This window comes from Vicugna pacos, chromosome 16 (genome assembly GCF_048564905.1).
Source record: "Vicugna pacos chromosome 16, VicPac4, whole genome shotgun sequence".
In the NCBI taxonomy this organism is placed as follows: Eukaryota; Metazoa; Chordata; class Mammalia; order Artiodactyla; family Camelidae; genus Vicugna; species Vicugna pacos.
The window spans coordinates 12,839,519-12,866,738 of record NC_133002.1 but is presented as its reverse complement, the minus strand read 5'-3'; the positions used below and the strand labels follow the sequence as shown (position 1 = coordinate 12,866,738).

General features: G+C 39.8%; 1 protein-coding gene and 1 long non-coding RNA gene across 2 annotated transcripts in view; one reads left to right on the top strand and one right to left on the bottom strand.

Annotated features, from left to right (window-relative positions):
- The window catches only part of LOC140686475 (uncharacterized), a 196,984-nt gene that overhangs the window by 165,751 nt on the left and 4,013 nt on the right, over positions 1-27,220 (bottom strand). The window contains exon 2 of the long non-coding RNA XR_012060329.1: positions 12,031-12,121. This is a non-coding gene — a long non-coding RNA (uncharacterized lncRNA). The remainder of the gene's footprint in view (positions 1-12,030; positions 12,122-27,220) is intronic.
- LOC102543276 (myosin-8) lies at positions 29-26,414 on the top strand. The gene is made up of 38 exons (XM_015249449.3): positions 29-238; positions 934-1,077; positions 1,163-1,319; positions 3,455-3,482; positions 3,579-3,687; positions 3,781-3,873; positions 4,004-4,067; positions 4,967-5,065; positions 5,157-5,260; positions 5,423-5,561; positions 6,652-6,770; positions 6,859-7,008; positions 8,130-8,300; positions 9,135-9,444; positions 9,554-9,621; positions 11,228-11,315; positions 11,401-11,518; positions 11,881-12,004; positions 12,092-12,228; positions 13,705-13,960; positions 16,372-16,614; positions 16,706-16,882; positions 16,966-17,111; positions 17,196-17,286; positions 17,377-17,766; positions 18,163-18,289; positions 18,630-18,748; positions 18,876-19,072; positions 20,182-20,365; positions 20,447-20,612; positions 20,707-20,831; positions 21,766-22,074; positions 22,742-22,945; positions 23,900-24,025; positions 24,118-24,288; positions 24,470-24,574; positions 25,130-25,225; positions 26,194-26,414. The coding sequence occupies exons 1-38, from the start codon at positions 29-31 to the stop codon at positions 26,341-26,343; spliced, it is 5,814 nt and encodes a 1,937-aa protein (XP_015104935.1). The 3' UTR covers positions 26,344-26,414.

Here is a 27,220-nt window from a genome sequence, read left to right as displayed (position 1 = left end):
CAGAGCTCTCTCTGAATAAATCACAGCCATGAGTGCGAGTTCGGACGCTGAAATGGCTGTTTTTGGTGAAGCCGCTCCTTACCTTCGAAAATCGGAAAAGGAGCGGATTGAAGCCCAAAACAAGCCCTTTGACGCTAAAACATCGGTCTTTGTCGTGGAGCCCAAGGAATCCTACGTGAAGAGCATCGTACAAAGCAAGGAAGGAGGGAAAGTAACTGTAAAGACAGAACGTGGAGCAGTAAGTAAACACACAGGGAGAAAACATTCACTGTTTTACTTCTCTGTTTCCTCACTTCAAGTTGAAAACTTACTTGCTCAAAATCTTTAAGCCTATTGCCAATACAAACCCCCTTTTAGTCCATTTACAGACACCAGATTTGGAAGGTAAAAGAGATTCTCAGCAGTAACCTCATTTCTCCCTTTCCCAACTACCCAAAGGACTTTTAACCCAGTAGTAGTATTAGAAGGCGTCCAACGTATCCCTTTAATTTCTCACTTCCCAGTGTAAATCCTCAAACTTGGGAGAAATAAAAACTAGCTTCTCCTATCAAAAGAATTACTATTTACATAGGTATATAATGTATTGGTATCCCCATTACTTCTCCCCAAGTTGAAGTTCCTAATAATGAATGGCAAGGAAAAATTAAAAATTAAACCTATTAAAGTAAAAGGATAGAAACTGACAAATAAACCTGGGACAGGGAAATGTGGGAGGGGGGTACTTTTTACAAAGTAGTATGTATTCTAGCTCATCGTGGGAAACAGATTTTCTTACCATCAAACTCTAAAATAAACATATTTTCATGTCTTTATTTAAAGGACACCAAATAATATAATGGGAAGTGTCCACAATTATAGTTTTATAACCAAAACAGATATACATAAACCCTATCTCTAACCATGAATACAAACTGGTCTTATTTTACTTGTCAGACTCTAACTGTCAGAGAAGACCAAGTCTTCCCCATGAACCCTCCCAAATATGACAAGATCGAGGACATGGCCATGATGACCCACCTGCATGAGCCAGGAGTGCTGTACAACCTCAAAGAGCGTTATGCAGCCTGGATGATCTACGTGAGCGCCCTTCCACATCTCTTTATCCCATCTATCTCTCTGAGTGAAAACAAATCCCACATGTTAAATTTTCTGATTTTCTCAGACCTACTCGGGCCTGTTCTGTGTCACCGTCAACCCCTACAAGTGGCTGCCGGTGTACAACCCCGAGGTGGTGGCTGCCTACCGAGGCAAAAAGCGCCAGGAGGCCCCGCCCCACATCTTCTCCATCTCTGACAACGCCTATCAGTTCATGTTGACTGGTGAGTGAGTGATGCATCTATTTACAGGAATTTGGAAATAGAATCTTTAACGAACAAATAGACTTTGGGCTTTGATTATAATACATTGCAGCCATGTGGGGCTTCACTGTTTTCAAAAAACTTTCAGAGCTGTAACATCACATATTCTTCCCGAAGGCCATTTGATAGATGAGTAAAGTGAAGCTCACTGAGTTCACTGACCTCTAGCTAGTAACTGGAAGTCTACTTGAAACATTAGCAGGCCTCTGTAAACATATTTGTTGCTTCCCCATATTTTTTACTTTCTGATTTGGATAGAGAAAAAAGTTCAAATAGATTTTTTTTTAAATATCCACAACAATCATGGAAAACAGCTACCAGCCATAACTGAATTCTTACCTTTATTTTTAATAGACACAGCTAATGTTGCCAACCTTTGGGGTAAAACATGAGCAAAGAAAGAGCCATGAGTTTCCTCCCAAAGAGTTTCAAGCATCTTTCTACCAGAATGGAAGAAAATAAAAATACCTTTCTTTGAAAACAGTATTTTTTAAATTATATCAAAGTCTGTTATTCCTGTCTAATGAAAGTATACACAAACAGCTCTGATACAAATTGTAGGCTCAAGTACAACATTAAAACCGTTTATCATCACACACCAAATGTATTGCCTTTGGAAATATTCTAAATTCCTGGGTTTCCTGTGGTTCCATGGGATTTCAGAAACCTGAGAGGATTCTGTTCTTTCTCGGTTTTTTATTTGATTGTTTCCTTTGTTGCAGTTTTGTGGTCGTCATTGTTGTTGCACTGTCTTTTAATTGTCTTTTAAAGGAGAAGAGAGAGGGAAAGGGGTAGAATAGGAGTCTTCTATTTCAAACTGGCCAGCAGTTCTACAAGAATTTCAGGCCGGTAAACTGCTTTTTGCTTAACAACAGAAGCTAGCTACCTTCCAGAAATTATCCAAATGTGGGCTCATTTCAGAGGTTTTAATACTCAGCAGCTGCATTTTCACAGCTGTACACACCACTACCCTTTCTAAGGTCTCCACTCCTCTAAATTTTGGAGCTGCTCCAACTTCAAGATTACTTATGTCTCCAAACATGATTTTTGTATAAAACCATGCAAAAACTGTGGCAATTGACCAGGTTAGAAACTGGAACATTGTTTTCTTGTGTATGTCCCCACTAGATGTGATAGGATCTTTCATGCTTTTTCTCCTATTGGAAAAAGAAATCAATCTGAATATTTTCCAAAAGCTGTACCTACCTCCCTGAATAGAAGTTTAAAGTTCTCTGAAGCCTATATTCTCATCTAAATAGCATCCAGATTAGTATCTATTTCTCCAAATCGATTTTTGAGAATTCTCTAAAATCTATTAGTACAGAATTAAAGATTTAACAAATCAGAAAATTGGTATAAATCTAACATATCCATTAGTCATATAACTAGTGATAATTTTTGTTTTTATTACTTAGAAATGTATATAAAATTAAAAGGAAAATAAAAATGAATGAACACCAACATTTACAATTCTAAATCACTTTCTTTTTTAGTATTACCAGCAGTCAAATTAATATCAAGAACTGGGAGGAGGCCAGGTAGCCTGGAAGTCAAAACAACTTGATAATTTTGACAAGCTATGCAATGATTAGAAAAGTCACTTGTTCCTCTCTGGGTCTCAGTTTCTTTATCTGTTAAGTGAAACTTCAAAATTCTACGTTTCTTACTGAAGGACTTAAGAGATGAAATTATATGATGCCTGGAATTTTCTTTAAAATAACTCAGTGAGCTTGGGATGGGAGTAAAAAATATATAAAATTGACCAAATAACAATAACTGTAGAAACTGACTGATGGGTACATGGGAGCTCTTTACATTATTGTCTCTCCCTCTGTGTATGTTTGAAATTACGCATAGCAAAGTTTTCAAATTGATAAAATACAAAAAGAAATAGATGATTCTTTGCATCTCACTTGCACAAATTTTACTCCAAGAGGCAAGTACTCTTTGGGAGCTACACACAAAACCAAAATCGCAGGCAACATCTTCAAAATGCTAAAAAGAATAAACTCTGTTTAATCTGAACAGAGTCAATAAGCTTCATATTGAATGTGCATTATTTTCAAAAACTGATGGTCTTGATTTCTCTTTCACAGATCGTGAGAACCAGTCTATCCTGATCACGTATGTGACTTCTCCTTCTCTGGTTTGCGGTGATTGTCTTAGATGTCAACAATGTGAGCTGTAGTTCTGATCTCTTCTCTGGTTTCTGTTTGACAGCGGAGAATCTGGGGCAGGAAAGACTGTGAACACAAAGCGTGTCATCCAGTACTTTGCAACAATTGCAGTTACTGGAGAAAAGAAGAAAGAAGAAGCTGGCAAAATGCAGGTAGGTCTGACAGCTAGAATCAAAAGAGTCAGGGCTCTCAGGAAGACTGGAGCCCCACACGTGAAGACTGCTCTTGCCTTCTTGCCTTTGCAGGGGACTCTGGAAGATCAAATCATCAGTGCCAACCCCCTACTGGAGGCCTTTGGCAATGCCAAGACCGTGAGGAATGACAACTCCTCTCGCTTTGTAAGTCTCTTGGTCGCAGAGGGGTCTTCCTGAACCTTAAGTGTCAGAGTAGCTATGCCTGAATTATTTCACTTGTATCACTCCTTGTGTGTCAACTTTTTAATACTAAATAATCTTTCTCTTTTTCAAGGGTAAATTCATCAGAATCCACTTCGGTACCACAGGGAAACTGGCTTCTGCTGACATCGAAACATGTGAGTTAATAGGATCATTGAAAATCAAACAGAGGGAAAAGTGACTTCATTTTGGGATATTTTGCATCACCTGGTAAGCTTTGATCTTACTGCCAGCATTGCCCGTGAGCTAATGCCAGACTTATCCATAATCGCTACGTACTCTGTTTACCTCAATCTCAGGCTGATGGTTCTGTAGCACATTCTAGAATTCCTGCCTCAGAAGCAACTGCCTTTTCTAGGACAAACAATAAGATTATTTATAGGTTCCTATGAGTTACCTATAGGTTTGCAATCCATTTCTGTGACTTACTCTTTTTTGTTTCTTTTTTTTTTTAATGTAAGTATGGTCAGTTTACAATGTTGTCTCAGTTTCTGGTATAGGTATAACCAGAAACCAGGAGTTCGGGATTTGCATACACTGACTACTATACATAAAATAGATAAACAACAAGCTTATACTGTATAACACAGGGAACTACATTCAGTATCCTGTAGTAACCTATAATGAAAAAAAATGTGAAAAGGAATATGTGTATGTATATGTATGACTGTGACTTGCTCTTTATCTGAGCTTTGGTAGTTGTTCACCACAGAATGTAAGGTGATCTGAAGAATACGGGGAATATTAAGGATCTATTATAATACAGAGGTCACAGGTCATCCATATTAAAAGTTAACTTTTACTAGAGCAGGTATACTTCAGCCTCTGCTCTGAGATGGTGAGAACCTTAGGCAATCTCCGTATGTATTTGGAATTCTACATACACCTAGTGCCAAGAGGATCCATCATCAAATTGGAATCTCAGTGGAGCCTAATGTAATGCCCCAATTTTAGCCAAAGACACTGAGGTTCATTTAATATCTAAGCAGCATTGATACTTTTTTCTAATTCAATATCTATTTTCTTCTCTTTCCAGATCTTCTAGAAAAGTCTAGAGTTACTTTCCAGCTGAAGGCGGAAAGAAGCTACCATATTTTTTATCAGATCACTTCCAATAAGAAGCCAGATCTGATTGGTAAGAATGAACTTAAATTCACAGATGAAAGTTAATATTTTTATTAAGAACTTCAAATGTAAAATGTATACCCTGAATTTTATGTACCCAGAAATGCTCCTGATCACCACCAACCCATACGACTATGCCTTCGTCAGTCAAGGGGAGATCACAGTCCCTAGCATTGATGACCAAGAAGAGCTGATGGCTACTGATGTAAGACACATACACTAAGTTCTATAAAAATTCGTTGTTTGAGAATGTCATATTGTCATAGCAACCCACTACAGGTGCAGTTACCTTGGAATATAGTATAATTTCTCCAAAATACATTAGTCTCTTCTGCCCTAACATTTTTCCTATCATTACTCCTGGTAGAGTGCCATTGACATCCTGGGCTTTACTCCTGAAGAAAAAGTCTCCATCTACAAGCTCACAGGGGCAGTAATGCACTATGGGAACATGAAATTTAAGCAAAAGCAGCGTGAGGAGCAAGCTGAGCCAGATGGCACTGAAGGTACTGGGTGAACCTCCATCCGGACTGAAAGAACATGGCAAGAAAAAACAAAAGCTTATTCTAAACTCACATCTCCTTTGTAGCTAGACTTCTGAAGGGCATATACACGTTTACATACAGTGCAGGCTTTCCTTACCCCCTTTCCTTCCTTGCATCTCCATATCTCCATCATTTCTATGCAGCCCAAATAAGTTAAAATGAACCCTAATAGCCACTTGCAAGGATATACCTAAAAAGCATAACCTGGGGTCAGATCGTTAGGGAGAGAATGAGCTGGAATAGTGCTCTTGCTTTGCCTCAGCAATAGTGAAGAGGTATACAGGATGACTTGGCATACTGGTCTATTTCAGCACCAGCCAGGTAAACCTACTGGGAGGAATACAGGATCTGCCCAAACACAGAGCTGGGGTGAAGGATATCCCTAGACATCTGTGCACGTGTGTGTGTTGTCTGTGCGTGAACCTGCAGACAATTTAGGCTGCAAGTAAGATAAAAAAGAAGCTGAGAAAGAAAAATCATATATTCTATGTATGGAAAGAACATGGACCCCCTTCCTGACCACCCCAACTCGACAACATTCTCTCTCCTTCCTCTAAACTTTGCAGCAGTAACCTTTGTGCCTGACATAGCATTTACACCATAGTCAATGACAAAATTTTAGAAGGGGACTCTGTAGGGATCGTGTAGTGAAATTTAATCCTTATATTTTCAGATAAACTGATTTGGTGAGGTTAAACTGGGAGAAGCAGCAACAGATAAGGTGTACTTATTCTCCCAACTATACCTACTATGTCTTAAGAGCAGGGTCTGGCTTCTGACTTAAAGAAGCCAGACCATAAACACTGGACATGTTTATTGTGGATGAATTCACCAAAAGCTGCTTACAGTAAGTCACCAAAAAGCCAGTGAAACTGACTGACCATTTATTAGCAAGTCCAGGCTCTAATGTACCGAAAGCCTCATCTGATCTTCTATAGAATTATTTAAAATTTTTTCTTTAAATAATAAAGAAAATGGATTGGCAAAAAATGGAAAGATTACATCAAAGAAAATATTGCCATTAAACATTTCTTAAATTGTGTCTCTACAGTTGCCGACAAGGCTGCCTATCTTCAGAGTCTGAACTCTGCTGACCTGCTCAAAGCCCTCTGCTACCCCAGGGTCAAGGTCGGCAACGAGTACGTCACCAAAGGCCAGACTGTGCAGCAGGTAATCACATGATGTCTACGAGTCACACACATCTCAGGCCTTCATGATATGTCTTTATAAACTCGAATGATCGTGACTCTGTTTGAAGGTGTACAACGCTGTGGGTGCTCTGGCCAAAGCCGTCTACGAGAAGATGTTCCTGTGGATGGTCACCCGCATCAACCAGCAGCTGGACACCAAGCAGCCCCGGCAGTACTTCATCGGGGTCTTGGATATCGCTGGCTTTGAGATCTTTGATGTGAGTTCTCTCCATATCAATAAAAAGTGGGAGAAAGGCAATTTGGGTTTTGATATACTGGGTATTATCATTATTTGTTTACATTTGTAGTGTCTACATTGCTTTTCCCAACACTGCACCTAGAATAAAGTACCTAGGAGGTAACCAAATAATAACTAATAATAACAGCAGCTAATATTTATCGAGAAGTCTATATTTCTGGCATTCTACTAAGCATTTCAAAATGTTATCTCATTTAATCTTCAAAATAACCCATAAAGGAGTAACTAATATTACTTCTAATTACATGTGTAGAAACAGATGTAAGAAAATCAAAACACTTGCTAAAAAGCCTCTGGCCATTTAAGGCAAAGCCAGGACAGGAACCTGGATCTGGGGCATTTGGTCCATACACAAGGAACCTCCCATGGAAAGGGCCAAATGGTAGAAACGCAGTGATAGCTCATAGCCTGCCTTCTTCCAGGATCATCTGACACATACCCCTTCCCCTCTGGGGCATTAGCTTCATCATCTACAAAATGAGAATGTCAATTATTACAAAGACTCTTTTGGATCTTCAACTGCTATACCACATCAGGTCCCCACTGTCAGAGGCCTGACAATGAAGATTTCCCAAATGTTTGATATGAATAGAAGAGAAATAGGCCTATTAATTTCACTTTGCATATCAACTAAAGGTCTGAAGATAAGCTTTGCTTAATAATGTGACAGCCAAAAGTGAAAGTGTGAGCTTTATCTTGAATTAGAGAGTGGAGCTGGCAAAAAAAAGTGAGGCTTTGCAAAAAATTACTTTCACCCTTCAATCCAAACCTTAACTCATAGGAGCATGGTTATACTTTTAATGCACATTATTGCCCATGCAATCATAGAGGTGGAAGGAGGTAGATTCTACCAGAACTCCTGCTGTGTGACTGACACCTGTGTCTTTAAAAATGCCCCCAAATCACAAAAAGGATTCATGTCAAAATGATCATTTTTTTCCTGGGATTTCTGAAGAAACAACAATCAGTTTAACTTTTATTCCATTATTATATTCCACATTTTCGAGTAAAAGATCTTTCAGTAGTGAATTCTACTGCTATAAAAATTCATTTAACGTTGAAAATTTTTGTTTTGTGTAGTTCAACAGCCTGGAGCAGCTGTGCATCAACTTCACCAACGAGAAACTGCAACAGTTTTTCAACCACCACATGTTCGTGCTGGAGCAGGAGGAGTACAAGAAGGAGGGCATCGAGTGGACGTTCATTGACTTCGGGATGGACCTGGCTGCCTGCATCGAGCTCATCGAGAAGGTCTGTTTGACTTCTAAAGGAAAACTGAACTGAACGGATAACATTTCCAAGTATCTTAAGCAACTCCAGAAAGTACTACTGTAATCTTAGATTGATATCGGAATAAATTAGAAAATTACCGTTTAGAAATGACTTTCTCTTTTCAACTTTTAAATAAGGATCAGAGAGTGTTTAGTCTCATTTTGTTCTAACACTGATTCAAATATAATTTTAAAGCAGCATCTCTATTGAGATAGTCTGTTTCACTGGAATTTATCTCCATTATGATCCAAGATGTCAGCAATAGAAATGTCTTTTTTCTAAATAAAAATTAATGCGCAGGTAATACAGCTAAGGATTATAAGAAAGGTAATATGGAAGTCAAGAACTCAAACTGCTTATGATTCTTCATCTATCTTTAAGGACATTAAATACACAAAATGTCTTAAGTAAGGCTTGGGCTATTTATACTGTTAAATTATTGCATATAAAGTAAATTAAACATCATTCTAAGTCAGTAAGTCCTTTTCATACAAATATAAAACTTTGACAATGGGAAAAAAATGTGACAAATGTAAAACATTTTTCATAGATCACCCCCACATGGTGTTCTGACATCTGGAGTATGTACCCAGCTTTCCTCTCAATTGAAATGGTATGGAGTTGAATGTGAGAAGGAAGGGTGGAAAAGTCATTACAGTGATAACAAAAGGACTTCTTTGTGCTATGACCATGGTTTACTTTTACAAACATACTTAAATAGGAGTGCTCATAATTCTATCAAATGACAGCCGTTATGTCTGTATCTTTTGAGACAAGATTGGTTGACCCCAGTGTCTACTTTTTTGAATTCAGCCAATGGGCATCTTCTCCATCCTGGAAGAGGAGTGCATGTTCCCCAAGGCCACAGACACCTCCTTCAAGAACAAGCTGTATGACCAGCACCTGGGCAAGTCTGCCAACTTCCAGAAGCCCAAGGTGGTCAAGGGCCGGGCTGAGGCCCACTTCTCCCTGATCCACTATGCGGGCACCGTGGACTACAACATTGCCGGCTGGCTGGACAAGAACAAGGACCCCCTGAACGACACCGTGGTCGGGCTGTACCAGAAGTCCGCAATGAAGACTCTGGCCAGTCTCTTTTCCACGTATGCTAGTGCTGAAGCAGGTACTTTCTGTGCCCCCAGTCTAAATCCAGTCTGTCCCCACAGAATGTTACCATACCATTCCAGCCTCTGGGATTCTACTTTAATTGATGGGTTTTCTTTTTATCTTAGACAGCGGCACAAAGAAAGGTGCTAAGAAGAAGGGCTCTTCTTTCCAGACTGTGTCAGCCCTTTTTAGGGTAAAGTACAAATTTAATTTGAAAGCCTATTTAGCTTCTATGGATTATCAGACTTATAGGAGTTAGAATGTATTAGGAGGGAATGGATGTTAATAGGAATTACTTCAAATATTCGCTCTTGTCAGGTTACAACCAAAGCAATACTTCTCCTTAGGATGGAATGTTTCACCCATTATTCTTTATTATGCTCACCTAATGTATTCAAGAATTCCAAAACGTCCTAAGCAGCTTTCTCATTATATAATAAGGCTGATTTTTAAGGAAGCAGAGCTGAACTTCAGAGCTTTCCCTGTGGAAAGCCTTATGTTTCTCCACTAATGTTGCCCTTTAAGAATGTTCCTGAGTCCGTCTTTGAAAATGGGCCTGAGACACATTCTTTGGGACATCCTTCCACCAAAACACATCTTTGTCCTCTGAGGTGGATTTAATCTTTTATAATAGGTGGAAATCATCTAAAGCCAAACCTAGTGATTTAGATGGATGATTAAGCTCGAAAATCTCTCTTGAGATTAAAGTAACAGTAATAGCAATGTTACTACAAATAATGTAACTTTCTTAGATGGCTTAAAAACGGACTCCTCTAATGTACGAAATGTCTGTTCCAATGGCTGCTTTGTCAGGGTTTGTATGGCTAAATCTCAATTCTTTTAAAACTAAAATGCAGATACAACACATGACCTGAACAAGAAAACTGCCCTGTTCTTTTTCTTTCACACTACCAATTTGCATTATCTCAAATATATTGTTTCAACAACTTATCTTTGTACATATTTTCAAGATTAGAAACTCACATTACTTATTTTCTTATTTCCTCATGGTTAACTGAGATATGAAAAAAAAAAGCAACTCTGTCATCTCAAAGAATATACCTAAGAAATACTGAGAAACAGCTATCTGCCAGTTTTCTATGGTTGAATAAAACACCACTGTCTGTCATAACCAGTTAACGCTATTTCTGGAATAACTCTTCCCATATGCTTCAGACTGGGGATCATTCTCAGGTACCCAAGATCCACCCACACAAGGTCAGAGAGTCTCATGATTTTAGACTATTCAAAAAAAAAAAAAAAAGAGGTTACAGGTCCCAGGGAACAATAAACTCAAGGAAGGAACAGCGAACATTGGGACAGTTGCTAACCGATGTTACCACTATAAACTACTACTGTGAAAATTAGCACTGAGAGAGATGAAAGAGACTTTAGAAGTAATCTCAACTATTCTCAGATGAGGCCCAGAGAAACAAAAGGGATTTCATAGAGTCAAGCAGCTCATTAGTGGCAAAGCAAGACCGTAGTCTTTTGTCTTCTGATTCCCACTTGGGAACACTTCCTGTGCATGAGGCTACTGAATTTGCAGTTTGTTTATAGGATAAGATCCTAGGTGTTATAAATGAATACAATGAACAGCTGCATTTCTGCCCAGCACTTTGGCCTTGTGGTTATCTGGCAGGCTGGAACTCTTGAGAGCTTTAAAATACAGAGCAACTGAAGCCTTATAGACGTATACCTAATATTTAAGAAGGTGCCTAGGTTCGTTCCATATAATTTACCAAAAAGCAGTCTGAAATAGAACTTTCTCATCAAGTCCCTTCTATCTGGTTTTCCAGGAAAATTTAAATAAACTGATGACCAATCTCAGGAGCACACACCCTCACTTCGTACGGTGCATCATTCCCAATGAAACCAAAACTCCTGGTAAGACCTAAGAGCACAAAATAATCAAACACACACAAGTTTGAAAATTCAGTGCCCAGTAGTAAGTGCTCTGCTACATTTTTAGGGGCCATGGAGCATGAACTGGTCCTGCACCAGCTGCGCTGTAACGGAGTGCTGGAGGGCATCCGCATCTGCAGGAAGGGCTTCCCAAGCAGGATCCTCTACGGGGATTTTAAACAAAGGCCAGTCTTTCTTTGTCGTATTGCACTGAATGTTGTGAATATTTAATTACCTTCGTTACTGTCCTCTGTTCATTGTATTTTATGTATCTTAACTTAGTAAATACTATGAAATTTAGTCAAATAATACAGTCTTATTGTGTCAGGACAGAATATAGGTTAGAAAAGATGACATTTCTTAAAAACAGGAAGGAAGCATGCATTAGACCATGGAAAAATCACTATTTTACTATCTGAACCTGAAGGGCAGGTGCATTTTTCTACTTTTGCTTTTTCTCTGAGATTTTTATTGATGTTTCTTTGTGGTGTCATTGATTTTCCTATATGGCCACATCTTCCTAATCATTCTTTCTTCCATTGAACAGATACAAAGTTTTAAATGCAAGTGCTATTCCAGATGGACAATTCATCGACAGCAAGAAGGCTTCTGAGAAACTTCTTGCCTCTATAGATATTGATCACACCCAATATAAATTTGGGCACACAAAGGTAGTTATTACACGAGACCCAAGTACCTTCTGCCATGTCCGTCTCTCCCGTAGTATGGAGATGATGTATGATTTCCTCTCTCTCCAGGTTTTCTTCAAAGCTGGCCTTCTGGGTCTTCTGGAAGAAATGAGAGATGAAAAGTTGGCCCAGATTATTACAAGAACTCAAGCTGTCTGCAGGGGATTTCTAATGAGGGTAGAATATCAGAAAATGTTGCAAAGGAGGTAACAACATATTAGGATTGTAAGGTCCCTCAGGGACTTTAGATCGGCCCTCCTCATTCATTAACTCTTTGGTTTTGTGGCTAATACGTATGTGCTTCTTACCCAGTTCAGAACTCACCCCTATAACACATCAGTCTTTGCTTAACCCCTCATAATTGGATTCCCTGCAGAACTTCTCTCCTTCCTCAATTTCTTTTTCTCTCACCTCACATACAGCTGCAGGAATCATTTGCAGGGAGTGCTCTTTTCATCACCCCAAGGTCTCCCATGTCAAATTCCAGTTGCCTGGGTGTCTGTCAAGGCCTCCATCCCCCACCTCATCTATCACTTCCAACCACACAGCCTTTTCCTGCCAGGCTAAACAATTTGCTTCTCTCCTATTCTCATATTTACATAAGCCCTCTCCCCTCAGCCTAGTTAATCTAGTTACCAATTCAAAACTTCCATTTCCCCTCCCTCTAAATTAACCTCACCCAACTCCATCTACCCAGCACTCTGCATTCTGTCCTTACACACATGTTTTGCATCTACCTTCCTCATCTATACTCATTTACTTCTGTATTATATCCCCAAGTCTTTTCTGTGTGTCAACATTATGGTTTATGTCATTTCGTCTGCCTCCTCAGAGTTATGGTTCTTATAAATTGGACCCATAGAAATAGAATTTCCATTTTAACAAGGCTGAAGAAACAGACACATTGTTGCAAGGTAGTCAAACCTTGCCAGTCTATTGCTACCATGTGCAGAAGGGATACCTTTTATTACTATTTAAAATTTTTATTTAAACAAAACAAATTTTAGAGCTCAATCCATGCTAAATGCCCTGTAGACATTAACAATCTAATTGAGTAGGTAAGAAGGAAACACTTGAACTGATTTGAGAAGAGCCAGTATACTATGTGAAAAAGCTAACAAAAGAACTTTATGGAGTAGATAATTCTGTGGTGATTAAAATAAGAGGACAGGCTTCAAGGAATACATGATAAATCATAAGCTAGTTTAGGTGGGGCAAATCAGAAAGCAAGCTACTCCTGTTCACAGTTCACATCAGTGTGCCGAAAGCCAAACAGCCCAATCAACTTACAACTGCCACATCCACTCCCAAATCACTAATATTGTGATACCTCAAATGATCTTAAAATGGTACATGCTGCTCATACATGCAAAGTATTCCTCCTCTAAAGTCAGCTTCTTTGCTAGTTTGACAGGGACTTGAGAACCCAGAATTATTCAGTATGAGCAGTACATATTGGCAAAGTGGTCATACTGAGGACCACCACAAGTGTGTGTGTGTGTGTGTGTAAGAGAGTGTGTGTGTGTGTGTTTGTGTGTAAAGCCTACATACAAAATATACAGAATTTGACATATTTATATGTGGGGGGGGTCATTAAAAGGGGAGTTTGTATGTAAAAAAATAGTAACAATAACATTGTCCCTAATGGATCAATCTACACTGATATTTTTATGTCATTTCAGAGAAGCCCTTTTCTGCATTCAGTATAACGTACGTGCGTTCATGAACGTCAAGCACTGGCCCTGGATGAAACTCTTCTTCAAGATCAAGCCCCTCCTCAAGAGTGCGGAGACCGAGAAAGAGATGGCCACCATGAAGGAAGAGTTCCAGAAAACCAAGGATGAACTCGCCAAGTCAGAGGCAAAAAGGAAGGAACTGGAGGAAAAAATGGTGACTCTTTTAAAAGAGAAAAATGACCTGCAGCTCCAGGTTCAATCTGTAAGTATTGTGTGCTCTGAATGCATCATGTTACTGAAGCTTTTTTTGAATTCACATACACTTTGGATTTACAAATCGCCTCTTCTGAGGTAAAAGAGTCACTATATGCAGATGACATGATACTATATATATAAAACCCTAAAAGGTCCACACAAAAACTACTACTAGAAATAATCGAAGAATTCAGCAAGGTAGCAGGTTATAAGATTAATGTTCAAAAGCCAGTTGCATTTCTTTACACTAACAATGAATCAACAGAAAACAAAAGTAAAGAATCAATCCCCTTTAAAACAGCAAAGTAATAAAATACCTAGGAATAAATCTAACCAAGGAGGTGAAAGACTTATACATGGAAAACTATAAAACACTGATTAAGGAAATTAAAGAAGACTTAAAAAAATGGAAAGATATCCCATGCTCCTGGATTGGAAGAATCAATATTATTAAAATGTCACACTGCCCAAGGCAATCTACAGATTTAATGCAATCCCTATCAAATTACCCAGGATATATTTCACAGAACTAGAACAAATCATAATAAAATTTATATGGAACCATTAAAGACCTAGAGTTGCCAAAACATTACTGAAGAAAAAGAAAGAGGCTGGAGGAATAACTCTCCCAGACTTCAGACAATACTATAGAGCTACAATCATCAAGACAGCGTGGTATTGGTATAAAAACAGACATGGACCAATGGAACAGAATAGAGCACCCAGAAATGAACCCACAAACTTTTGGTCAACTCATCTTCGACAAAGGAGGCAAGAATATACAATGGAATACAAATGACCTCTTCTTGAAACAGAAATTTTCCAGTTGCTTTTTTCAGTTATTTCACTTAACTTTCAATATTCCTGGAAGTAAGGAAATAGGGGACAACTACCTCCGAATTGCAAACAGAAAAGGGAAAACTGAAGAATTTATTTAACAATATCACAAATTTTACAGCCATGAAGGAAACAGTTTAAAGGCAAGACCCCAAATCTCAGTCATTTTACTCATTTGCCTTGCCTCCTTCAGCCTTAAAAGTATAGCCATATTTTCTGAATGCAAGTGTTTGAGGTTGTACTTAAACTCAAGAAAGACAGTTTTTCTTATTCCTCTCTGCATCTCTTTTCCCCAATCCCCAAGATTCAGCTCAATAAATTTATTTGCAGTTACTTGAACTGAACTACCAAGGTGGAAGGTAGACCTAGTGACCTCTGTGACTCTTCCTTTGATACAGACTGAGTTCTTAAGACCTCTCTCTATCGGTTCAAGGAGTTGCAATCAGAGTGGGGGTAGGTTTTGCACCAGCATTCTGGCCAAATACATCCTCCCATTTCCTTGGTCCAACAAGCCCAACAATGTCATGAAGAAACCTGAAAAAAGGACAGTTTTCCTATAAATCTTAAGCTATTTTCAACTTTTCCTTCTGATAAATTCATTTATATGAAGGTTACATTTTCCCAAAGGCACAGCATCAAAGTTTCTTCATCTTAACCTCTTCTCAAAGGTATTATCATTAGTCAGTGAGTAAACATTTACTGAGTGTATTACTATTAATAATTAAGCAAAGGAACCCTGGGAAGTCCCCATTATCATCCATTTAAGTATTTAAAAAACTTAAGATATGAACACTGAGAAGTTAAAGAAATTCTCCAGGCCAGAGTAATCTAATAAGTTAGTGGCTGAACTGATTTTTATGAGTCTTTTAGTCATTTATAGAAACCTCATGGAGTTGTATCATTTCTCAAAATTCCAGGTTCTTAGATATTCTAAAATTCATTTTGAGACTAACAGGTAATTCTTAAAATGGAAATGAAAACCTTGGACAATTATAACACTGTTATGGACTATCAGGGAGGTTTCGAGTGTATAAAAAGTGCTTCGTGGAAATGTATTCATAGACATAACTATTTATTTTTCTTTTTAAAAATTCAATCTAGCAACTAGTTGTTTAAGGTGAGTAGGGAATGATCAAAATCAAAACTAACCAATTTGACTAAGTTGAAATCTTCAAATATTACAGCTGAAATACCCTTAGCAATCATTCATTCCAATCCTCCTAATTACATGAGGTAACTGAGAAGAGGAGGAGAAAAGCAATTTGCTTAAGGTCACACACAGGGAGGCAAACTGGGGACAAGAACCCAGGCTTCCTTTGGTCCTTCCACTCTTCTACACACTACTTTTAAAAATACTCAACTGCTTCAATCCAATCATTTTTCAGACCAATGTTCTAAATACTTCTAAATTTATAGACTCATATCTAATTAGCTAAATTTCTCCAGACAATGTAAATGTTCAAATAAGTTTAATTTATATTCATACTGAAAATTTCATTAGCATCCAGTAAACACTACTATTTTGTGCAAAGAACAAATAAGTAACAAATTCTCTAAATAGCTCAACAAATCTCTCCACAGGAAGCTGATGCCTTGGCTGATGCAGAGGAAAGGTGTGAGCAACTCATTAAAAACAAAATTCAGCTGGAGGCCAAGATCAAGGAGGTGACTGAGAGAGCTGAGGATGAGGAAGAGATCAATGCTGAGCTGACGGCCAAGAAGAGGAAACTTGAGGACGAATGTTCAGAACTGAAGAAAGACATAGATGACCTTGAGCTGACACTGGCCAAGGTTGAAAAGGAGAAACACGCCACAGAGAACAAGGTATGAATCATTTTCTGCTATACCAGCAGACACTCTGCCATCCAACTAAGTTGCTTTACTACAGAGATCATTCCTTTTTTAACTTTTCAAGGTGAAAAACCTCACAGAAGAGATGGCAGGACTGGATGAAACCATCGCAAAGCTGACCAAGGAGAAGAAGGCCCTCCAGGAGGCCCACCAGCAGACCCTGGATGACCTACAGGCAGAAGAGGACAAAGTCAACACCCTGAACAAAGCTAAAACCAAGCTAGAGCAGCAAGTGGATGACGTAAGTGTGTTTTTAATATCCATTTGAAAGGTTTTTTTTTTTAATATATTTTCAATTTTTAACAAATTTCACCTTCTCATTAGCTTGAAGGGTCTCTGGAGCAAGAAAAGAAACTTCGAATGGACCTAGAAAGAGCAAAGAGGAAACTGGAGGGTGACCTAAAACTGGCCCAAGAATCCACAATAGATATAGAAAATGACAAACAGCAACTTGATGAAAAACTCAAAAAGTAGATACTCCAGAAAAAAAATTCTATGCAATATCATCTTTCAATTCATATGGGTACTAATATGTCTTGTTCTTCTGTCTAAAGGAAAGAATTTGAAATCAGCAATCTGCTAAGCAAAATTGAAGATGAGCAGGCAGTAGAAATTCAACTACAGAAGAAGATCAAAGAGTTGCAGGTGAGTCATCTCACCTCCATTAGTTTCTGCACCCCCCAAAAAAACCTGAAATTGAGATGAGTTCACGTTATTGTGCTGTGTCACGGCCAGGCCCGCATCGAGGAGCTGGAGGAGGAAATCGAGGCAGAGAGGGCCTCCCGGGCCAAAGCAGAGAAGCAGCGCTCTGACCTCACCCGGGAACTGGAGGAGATCAGCGAGCGGCTGGAAGAAGCCGGTGGGGCGACTTCAGCCCAGATTGAGATGAACAAGAAGCGGGAGGCTGAGTTCCAGAAAATGCGCCGGGACCTGGAGGAGGCCACCCTGCAGCACGAGGCCACAGCAGCCGCGCTGAGGAAGAAGCACGCGGACAGTGTGGCCGAGCTGGGGGAGCAGATTGACAACCTGCAGAGGGTCAAGCAGAAGCTGGAGAAGGAGAAGAGTGAGCTGAAGATGGAGATTGACGACCTTAGCAGTAATGCAGAGACCATTTCCAAAGCCAAGGTACCCAATACTATCTTTAAATGAGAGTATTTAATAACCTGTAAGGACCCCCATTGTTCTCTGTCATTAAACATTGTCTGAAGGCAGTTTACAGCACTGATTATCTATTCTAATGTATTCCATTCTGTTTCTTTTTTTAAATGCTGCATATGACTCATTATGATGACTTCAAAATCCACTTTAAGCGAGTGTCAGTATCAAGTATTACTAGCATAAATGAATGAGCTTTATGCACCTACTATACTTAAATCCTAGCATATCCCATAGAGTTGGTGCCATAAAGTTTCTACTCACATTGGACATAAATTTATTCACTCTAAAAAATTTTAAGAATCAAGTGTTAACTTTTCCTTGCTGCATTTAATGTCTCATCCTTCACTGCCACATGTCCTGTAGGGAAACCTTGAAAAGATGTGCCGTACACTAGAAGATCAAGTGAGTGAACTTAAGACAAAGGAGGAAGAGCAGCAGCGGCTGATCAATGACCTGACGGCCCAGAGAGGGCGCCTGCAGACAGAAGCAGGTAAGCATTGCTGAGGCCTGCAACTGTGTACTAGACAAAAGCGATTCCGGGCGTTCTGGGTTAATAGCAATACTCCCACATTAGAGGAGGGAAAGCAAACCACCAGGATGGGCTGAGCAGGTCAAAAAAAAAGGACAGCAGGAAAGAGTCAGCAGGCTGGTTTACCTGTTACACTCCAACAGCAATGCTGCTTTTTAATCTTTAGTTCTAGCCAGTTCCGTAATATTAAGAATTAGATAAACTAATAGTCAATTATATATGTTATACACACACACACACACACACAAACTTTAGGTTTGTTTATGCCACTAACAAATTCCTTCACCTCCCTAATTCTTAGGTGAATATTCCCGACAATTGGATGAGAAAGATGCTCTGGTCTCTCAACTTTCAAGGAGCAAACAAGCATCTACTCAGCAGATCGAGGAGCTGAAACGTCAGTTAGAGGAAGAAACTAAAGTAAGTTTTACCAAAGATCATCTTGGCTAATTAAATCTGAACATGTTCAGTTAGGTTCTACTTTAAGTGTATAAATCAAATATCACTGAAGAAATGAATTTAAGTCACGGAACTCATACCTCCATAGGCCAAGAACGCCCTGGCCCACGCCCTGCAGTCCTCCCGCCACGACTGTGACCTGCTGCGGGAACAGTACGAGGAGGAGCAGGAAGCCAAGGCCGAGCTGCAGAGGGCGATGTCCAAGGCCAACAGCGAGGTTGCCCAGTGGAGGACCAAATATGAGACAGATGCCATCCAGCGCACGGAGGAGCTGGAGGAGGCCAAGTGTGTACTATGAACTCTGGAGGAGGAAAATGACGTGGTTTCCTAGCTGCTCAAATCAGCAACTCCCAGAAGCAGCTGTGATGATGATAGCAGAAGCTAACATTTACTAAGTGCACACTGTCTGTCAAATACTATTATATATTAACTCATTTAGTTTCCATAGCAACACTATTGCATTATTTGTGTATCCCTATTTTACAGATGAGGGAACTGAGACTGCGAGCGGTTAACCAACTAACTCAAGGGCATATGATTAATTAGTACAGCTGAGATTAGAACCAGACATTCTGATTCTAGAGACCATCTTCTTAAGTATTGTAGTCCAAAGACATAGCTCTTAAAACTCATGTTGGAGGCCACCAAACCATGCATAATGGGCAAGGTTAGTCTGAATAAAGTAAAGCCTCAGTCTGTGTACAGACCAAAGGAGACCTTCAGATAGATCTTCTAAAGCATTAGAGCTAAAGGTTTTTGTGTACATTAGACATGCATAACTGGTACACAACTGGGAGTAAAGAATTAGACAATACAGAAGGAAAAAAAACTTGCCTTTGCTTAGACTGCATGGATTTATTTATCCTGATTTATTTATCTATTTATTTCTCTGGTGAAACTGTCCAAATTATATATGATTAGAAGAAACTGGCTATTTTTCTCCTGGGGAAAAGTACATAAAACAAAATGGGAAGTCTCAGAAATCAAAAGAGTATGCCCAGTATATTTGTGCCCAATAAAACATCTAGTTAGTCTCAAACCTTTTATGGAATGATATGAGACATATAAATCAATCAATAAAACTGCCCTGGGTAATCCTCCTCCACACTACAGTCAATCAGAAGTCCTGAAAATCCTGAAATCTTACACAGTGAGATACACAGAACATCAGCTCCAACAATTTAAGAACTCAAAAACATAAAAGGACTTGAGTCCAGTTGTTCACCACTTTGGACCTTTCCATAGTTTCTCAACCTAGAAAGCAGTTCAGGCTACCAGTTTTGAAAACCATGCTACTTGACACTGTAGAAATAGGACTGTGAAAGGAGGCCCAGGAGGGTATCACTTGCCCCTGTTCTTGACCTCTCTCCCTAACCAGCTGGATAACTTTCCAGGAAGAAGCTGGCCCAGCGTCTGCAGGAAGCAGAGGAACATGTGGAAGCCGTGAACGCCAAGTGCGCCTCCCTTGAGAAGACCAAGCAGCGGCTCCAGAACGAAGTGGAGGACCTCATGCTGGATGTGGAGAGGTCTAACGCAGCCTGCGCGGCCCTCGATAAGAAGCAAAGGAACTTTGACAAGGTGGCCCAGCCTGCTTAAACTGCATCAACTGCATCAGTCTCCCTTTCTCCTTCCATCACCTGACAATCTACTGTTTTTCAGGTCCTATCAGAATGGAAACAGAAGTATGAGGAAACTCAGGCTGAACTTGAGGCCTCCCAGAAGGAGTCCCGTTCTCTCAGTACTGAGCTGTTCAAGGTCAAGAATGCCTACGAGGAGTCCCTAGATCAACTTGAGACACTAAAAAGAGAAAATAAGAACTTGCAGCGTGAGTGCATTTGAACTTCCCTACCCCACATGGCCCTGGTAGGACCTTTCCATGTTACATCAGTCTGACCACTACTCCCTTTTGTTCACCGCAGAGGAGATTTCTGACCTTACTGAGCAGATTGCTGAAGGAGGGAAGCAAATTCATGAATTGGAAAAAATAAAGAAGCAAGTGGAACAAGAGAAATGTGACATTCAGGTTGCCTTAGAGGAAGCAGAGGTACATATTATAATGTGAGGGGAAAATCAAAGTTAAGCATTGGTGAAAACACTCAGTGGGTGATGGTACTATGAGATGGACCCATTATTACACAGCTGGTGAGAACCTGAACTCATACAATCTTTACGAAGGGCAATCTGACAAGAGTTATCAAAACTTTTAAAAATGTAATACTATGACCTATCAGTTCTATATCAAAGAATCTATCCCAAGAAAATTATCTTAAATGGAGGCAAAGCTTTAAACACAAAGGTGTCCAATCCAAAAACAAGGTGAAACAAACTATGGAATATCCATACGATGCAATTTTCTATAGCCATTAAATGTAATTAATATGGGGAAATATTTATGGCAGAGAGTAATTTTTAAAGCAAGACATGCACTTGCATATACAATTTTATCATGTAAATATATATATGTATGAAAAAAACTAGAAAAAAAACACACATTAAAATTGTGCCTCTGAGTGGAGGCACCATAGGAAGTTTTTCTGTTTTTATAAATTACCCCCACATTCTACAGTGAACATATACTTTATAAGCAGAAATGTGTATATATGTTTTAAAACAGAATTTCTACAAGAAAACTGAGAATTTCTACGATAGGAATTAGTATATCACACAGAACATTTTAATTTACAAAACACTGAGAATTCCTCTTTACTAGACATAAGTTTAATCATAATTTGTGTTGTACTCATATGAATAATATTTGTATAGCACTTTATACTTTACAAAGTACCCTTATTACAGAGCTGCCCTATAAAATCCACAACCAAATAAATAAAAGGATGATTTACCTAGTAGGCTCCTAGAACTGTCGTACTGCACTTTGTAAAATCAGACAAACATATTAGTAATACTTGGGCTCACAGGGAATATACTCCAAATATTCAAGTCATTTTCCACTATTAATTGATCATTGTTTTGTTAAGGCATCTCTTGAACATGAAGAGGGAAAAATCCTCCGCATCCAGCTGGAGTTGAACCAAGTCAAGTCTGAAGTTGACAGGAAACTTGCTGAGAAAGATGAGGAAATTGACCAGCTGAAGAGGAACCACATTAGGGTCGTGGAGACCATGCAGAGCACACTGGATGCTGAGATCAGAAGCAGGAATGATGCCCTAAGACTCAAAAAGAAGATGGAAGGAGATCTGAATGAAATGGAAATCCAGCTGAACCATGCCAACCGCTTGGCAGCAGAGAGCCTGAGGAACTACAGGAACACCCAAGGGATCTTGAAGGTAAATGGGTCCCCAGTAACAGCTAAGTCGGGGAAGTGACCCATCTTCCATTCATCACACCTTATTGTTAAGCCAACCTTTTCTTTCCCTTTTAATAAAGTATACAGTTCATAGCATGTAGGTAGCTAAATTAAATACATATAAAACATAATATTTTTAAAGAAATATTACATAAAAAAAATAAACAGAAGCCCAGAGATAAGTTCTGATATGAGAGAAAGAGCAAGACTTTGACACCAGTAGGCCTAAGGTTGAATCTTAGTTCTGTCACTAACAGCAGCCTGATTTTAGGCAAGTTATTTAAACTCTCAGAACCTCTGTTTCTTCCTCAAAATAAGAATGGAGCTACCCACCTCATAGGGCTACTGTGAAGATAAATGAGATGAGAAATGTCAAGTTCTGAGTAGTGCATATAGAAAATGCTCCATAAAGGACACACTAGTGACTCGCACATGAAAAAATAACCAGTTGGAGGCAGAAAACACAGCAAGAATCTGTCTCCTGGTAATTCTCTTCCACCAAAGTTGGTGACATCACCATTTTCAGGCTTATGCAAATGACAGGCCTGTCACTTCCCGTTCCTGGCAGCAGTCCATTCTTCCAGTTCATCTCCTGGGATGTTCACATCCTCTTCCAAGTGTCTAAGGCCTTTTCATTAACTTAACAGGACACCCAGCTACACCTGGACGATGCTCTCCGGGGCCAGGAGGACCTGAAGGAGCAGCTGGCGATCGTGGAGCGCAGAGCCAACCTGCTGCAGGCGGAGGTAGAGGAGCTGCGGGCCACCCTGGAGCAGACAGAGAGGAGCAGGAAAATCGCAGAACAGGAGCTCCTGGACGCCAGTGAGCGTGTCCAGCTGCTGCACACCCAGGTGAGACCCTCACTCAAACAAATGCTGGTGTGATGAATCAGTTAGAATATGGAAGTCCTCCAATTTTATAAATAAATACATATATATTATATATATATATATATATTTAAAAGGATGGGAGCATGCTTTGAAATATTAATTACAATTATCTTAGAGTGATGGGATTATAGATGTTTTTTTTGCGTGTGTTCTTGTTTTTTTTAGGTCTTCTACCAAAAAGGGGCAGGGGTATTACTTTTTTAATTTAAAAGTACGGTTTGACTCTAGATTATTTTGAAAATCATGATGTGGAATAAACTTGAATAAAGGTATTTGTTGACTCCAAAATCCGAAAATGTTCCACATAGTGTTTCTCATCGGGAGCACTTCAGCATTCGGCATTGCTGTTTACCACCCCTGTGTCTTGCAGGACATTTAGCACCACTGACTTGCCCAGGCATTAAATGCAGTAGCACACCCTAGTCGTTTGGAACCAAAAATATCCATCCCCAAACGTTTTGAAATATCTGCTGAGGTAGTATTGCTTCCCTTAGAGAACTACTGAGTTGAAATTTTAAGAAAATGTTTTCATAAGACTAATTTAGTATTCCCCAAAGGAGCAAACCATTCACATTAACAGAGAATAGAGTCCTTCTAATTGAGAAACTCTCAGTGCCAGGTTCTCGCAAAAAGAATCTATTCTTTTCTAGTATTTCCAACCTTTTAAGGATAGAATACTAGTGATGTCTGGTTGGCATTATTGAACCTCAGGACTCCATATGCACAAATTAGATGAACACTGGGGTAGTGGAGCAGAGGGGGTCCACCTTGCAAATGATTAACATTTTGCACTGAATATTCAAAGTTTAGTGAAATATTGCCATTAGGTCCCCTACGTGAGGCAACAAGTAAGAAATTTCTAAAATCCCTAGTGTGCAAAATGTAGGTCTTGTAAATTTCCACTACTTTTAACAGAACACCAGCCTGATCAACACCAAGAAGAAACTGGAAAATGATGTTTCACAACTTCAGAGTGAAGTGGAAGAAGTAATTCAAGAATCACGCAATGCAGAAGACAAGGCCAAGAAGGCTATCACTGATGTGAGCAAGATGAGTATTTGTTTAACATTAACATGTGTGTTACCAGGTTTCTTTATTTCATTGGCTTTTTTTTTTTTTTTTTAACTAAATAGGCGGCCATGATGGCTGAGGAGCTAAAGAAGGAGCAGGACACCAGCGCCCACCTGGAGCGGATGAAGAAGAACCTGGAGCAGACGGTGAAGGACCTGCAGCACCGCCTGGACGAGGCTGAGCAGCTGGCCCTGAAGGGCGGGAAGAAGCAGATCCAGAAGCTGGAGGCCAGGGTGGGTCTCTCAGTCTCTCTGAATCGGGGGAGGGCAAAAGGGCACTCCCTCATCCTTCTCTCTTCTTATATATTGACTCCCATCCTAGTCTTGGGGCCGGGGACATTCACCCAATATCATCAGTAGGTCCTGAGTCAATTAATATCCCCCAAGACTGACTAAGTATCTTTCTTGACTGTAGGTACGTGAGCTTGAAGGAGAAGTTGAAAATGAGCAGAAACGAAATGCTGAGGCTGTTAAAGGTTTGCGGAAGCACGAGAGAAGAGTAAAGGAACTCACCTACCAGGTAAGGGGAGTAGCTTTCTAGAATATCCAGACTCCCTACTCAAAGGGAAGTTGAAAACCTGGTGACTATGTGGCACTCACAAGTAGATACACATTGACACGATAGATATAAGGGGCAAATGACACAGTTACTTATCACAGACCCTTTCCTAAGCCAGGAAAATCAGAATGGCCTTTAGAAAATAGCATAAGTGAGGGGAAAAAAATATAGGTTTCAAAGCCAGATAAACTCGTGCTAGTCCTGGTTTGGCCTCTCTTACTTTTTGGATAGGTTACTTAGCCCTCTAAACCTTAATTCATCACCTGTAAAATAGAACAACATCTACTCACCAGAGTAGGGAGGTAAGGATTAGAGGTGTGTATAATTCTCTAACGTAGTGCCTGCAAACAGTGGACATTTAACAAGAGTGGCTACTGTTACTACTACAAAGGAAGCCTCAGAGGTGACCATGTTTACCCCAGGCCCACCTGCCATCATACCAAAGTAATTTATTTTACCACCTATAGTAGGCTTATCTCACTGGACTGAATGCAGGCCATTTTTTCAAACTTCCAGACTGAGGAGGACCGCAAGAATGTTCTCAGGCTGCAGGACTTGGTAGATAAACTACAGGCGAAGGTGAAATCGTACAAGAGACAAGCTGAGGAGGCTGTAAGTATCTTTAAGCCTTTGAGGGAAGAAGTAAACTTTTTGGGGGCAGAAAGCATATGAAGAGAATGTGTTAATGAGAAAGAAAGAGACAAAGTAAGAATATAGCATTCATATTTTAACAGAGATGATATTAATTTATGCCCAAATCCTAATTATAAAATAGGACTTCAAGAGGAGATATTTATATTAAGCAATTTGTAAGGGTTGAGGGAGAAAAGAAAAGCTCCAAATAACCCACCTTACTTGATAGCTGCAAAGAATATCCAGTAGAAAATCTAATTAACAGCATGATAAATATTCCTCTCCCTCTAGAAATGCACATGATCAAGTGTTCCCAAAAACCAAACAGAAGTCTTTGATCGCAACTGACTCATTCACTCACTAGCAGTGTCATCAGCAGGGGCTTATCCCTGTGCATTTGCTGTAGCAGACTGGGGTGTGCTGGAAGATTCTCCAGATTCACTTTTCCTGGTTGTTCCCCATTCTTCCAGACACAATGTGTAAAGTAGGAAGGAAGGAAAGGGAACAAGAAAGGGAGAGGCACAGAGGCGTACTTTCTTCCTGGCCCCATGTTTTCCTATCTCTGTTAACCAGAGTCAAAACACACGGCAAAAAAATTTTAAGTGGGATTTTCCCAAAGTCATCATTTGAACTTACACTTACTTTCTAAACGCCGTGGGTGTTCATGGGCTCTTCTTCCTTGCCATGCAGGCCACACATTGTCAGTGGATTTCATGTAAATACGGGCTTGACAAAATGAGCTTGTCTTTTCCATTTCAAAACTTTTTTTCTTTCATTCTTAAGAGTGAAAAATGTAACTGAAGTTACAAATCTGTCTGAATTTGAAGTCAGAGATGGCAAACAGACCATAAGAAGGAAATAACTGAGTTGAGGAAATAATCCTGTTTGGGGACAAGTGCAACGAGAAGTACAAAGTCTGAATCTCACAACTTTCTCTCTATTCTCAGGAGGAACAATCTAACGCTAACCTAGCCAAGTTCCGTAAGCTCCAGCACGAGCTGGAGGAGGCTGAGGAGCGGGCAGACATTGCCGAGTCCCAGGTCAACAAGCTGCGGGCCAAGAGCCGGGAGGTTCATACGAAAGTCACTGCAGAGTGAACACACCTGCCTGATGCTGCCAAGGGGCTGAAGAAATGCACAAAATGTGCTATTTTGGGTCACTTGCTTTGCAATGTTTTTCTCTTAATGTTGAATAAATAAAAACTACAGTGAACTTGGACCAGACTATCATTTTTAATTTCTAAAATTATTTCTCACACATAGTTCTCACCTAGTTATTTTTAAAATATAATGTATGGCTTTGCAGAACATTCAATATTTGTACCTCCCTCACCACCCAGCATCCCCTTTCTCATCTCCACCCCGACCCCCAACACACATACACACACACAATTCTTTTCCTCAACTTGATTTTATTAAATCTCTCAAGTGTTAACAGATTTCTCAGGAAAACACTTCCTGAGGCTACCCCTTCAGACAGGACCCTCTTGTGTACCCACTTCACAAGTTGTTACTGAGCATCTATGTGCTGGGTACTGTTCTAAGTTCTATGGGGGCAGCAGTGAACAAAGCATAGTCCCTGCCCTCTGCGAGCTTATATTTCACAAGGAGAGAAAGGCAGTCAACAAATAAGAAGCTGTGTAACGTATCAGATGGTAAGTGCTGATGAGAAATAAAAAAGCAGGAGGGAGGCAGTTAGTACTTTGCAGAGAGTAGTCAAGGAAGGCCCCATTAATAAGAAGACATTTGAGCAGAGACCTGAAGGAAGCAAGAGAGTAAGCCGAGTGAGTGTATGATGGCAGAGTGTATCCAGGCAGAGGGAACAACAGAAAATGCAAAGGCCCTGAGGGAGGGGCAGCTTGGCATGTCCCAGGGACAAGGAGGAAGACAGCAGAGCAGAGAGTAAGCAAGACAATTATGATGTAAGAGTGGAGCCTGGGAGTCCAGAGATCATGTAGGGCCTGAGGGCCACCTG

Bases quoted from the DNA above. Each gene is read 5' to 3' on its own strand.
- LOC102543276 (XM_015249449.3), top strand. From the start codon at position 29: ATGAGTGCGAGTTCGGACGCTGAAATGGCTGTTTTTGGTGAAGCCGCT. The intron at 9,445-9,553 runs GTACTTTCTGTG...TTTTTATCTTAG, and splicing joins GTATGCTAGTGCTGAAGCAG to ACAGCGGCACAAAGAAAGGT. The intron at 22,075-22,741 runs GTAAATGGGTCC...TTAACTTAACAG, and splicing joins ACACCCAAGGGATCTTGAAG to GACACCCAGCTACACCTGGA.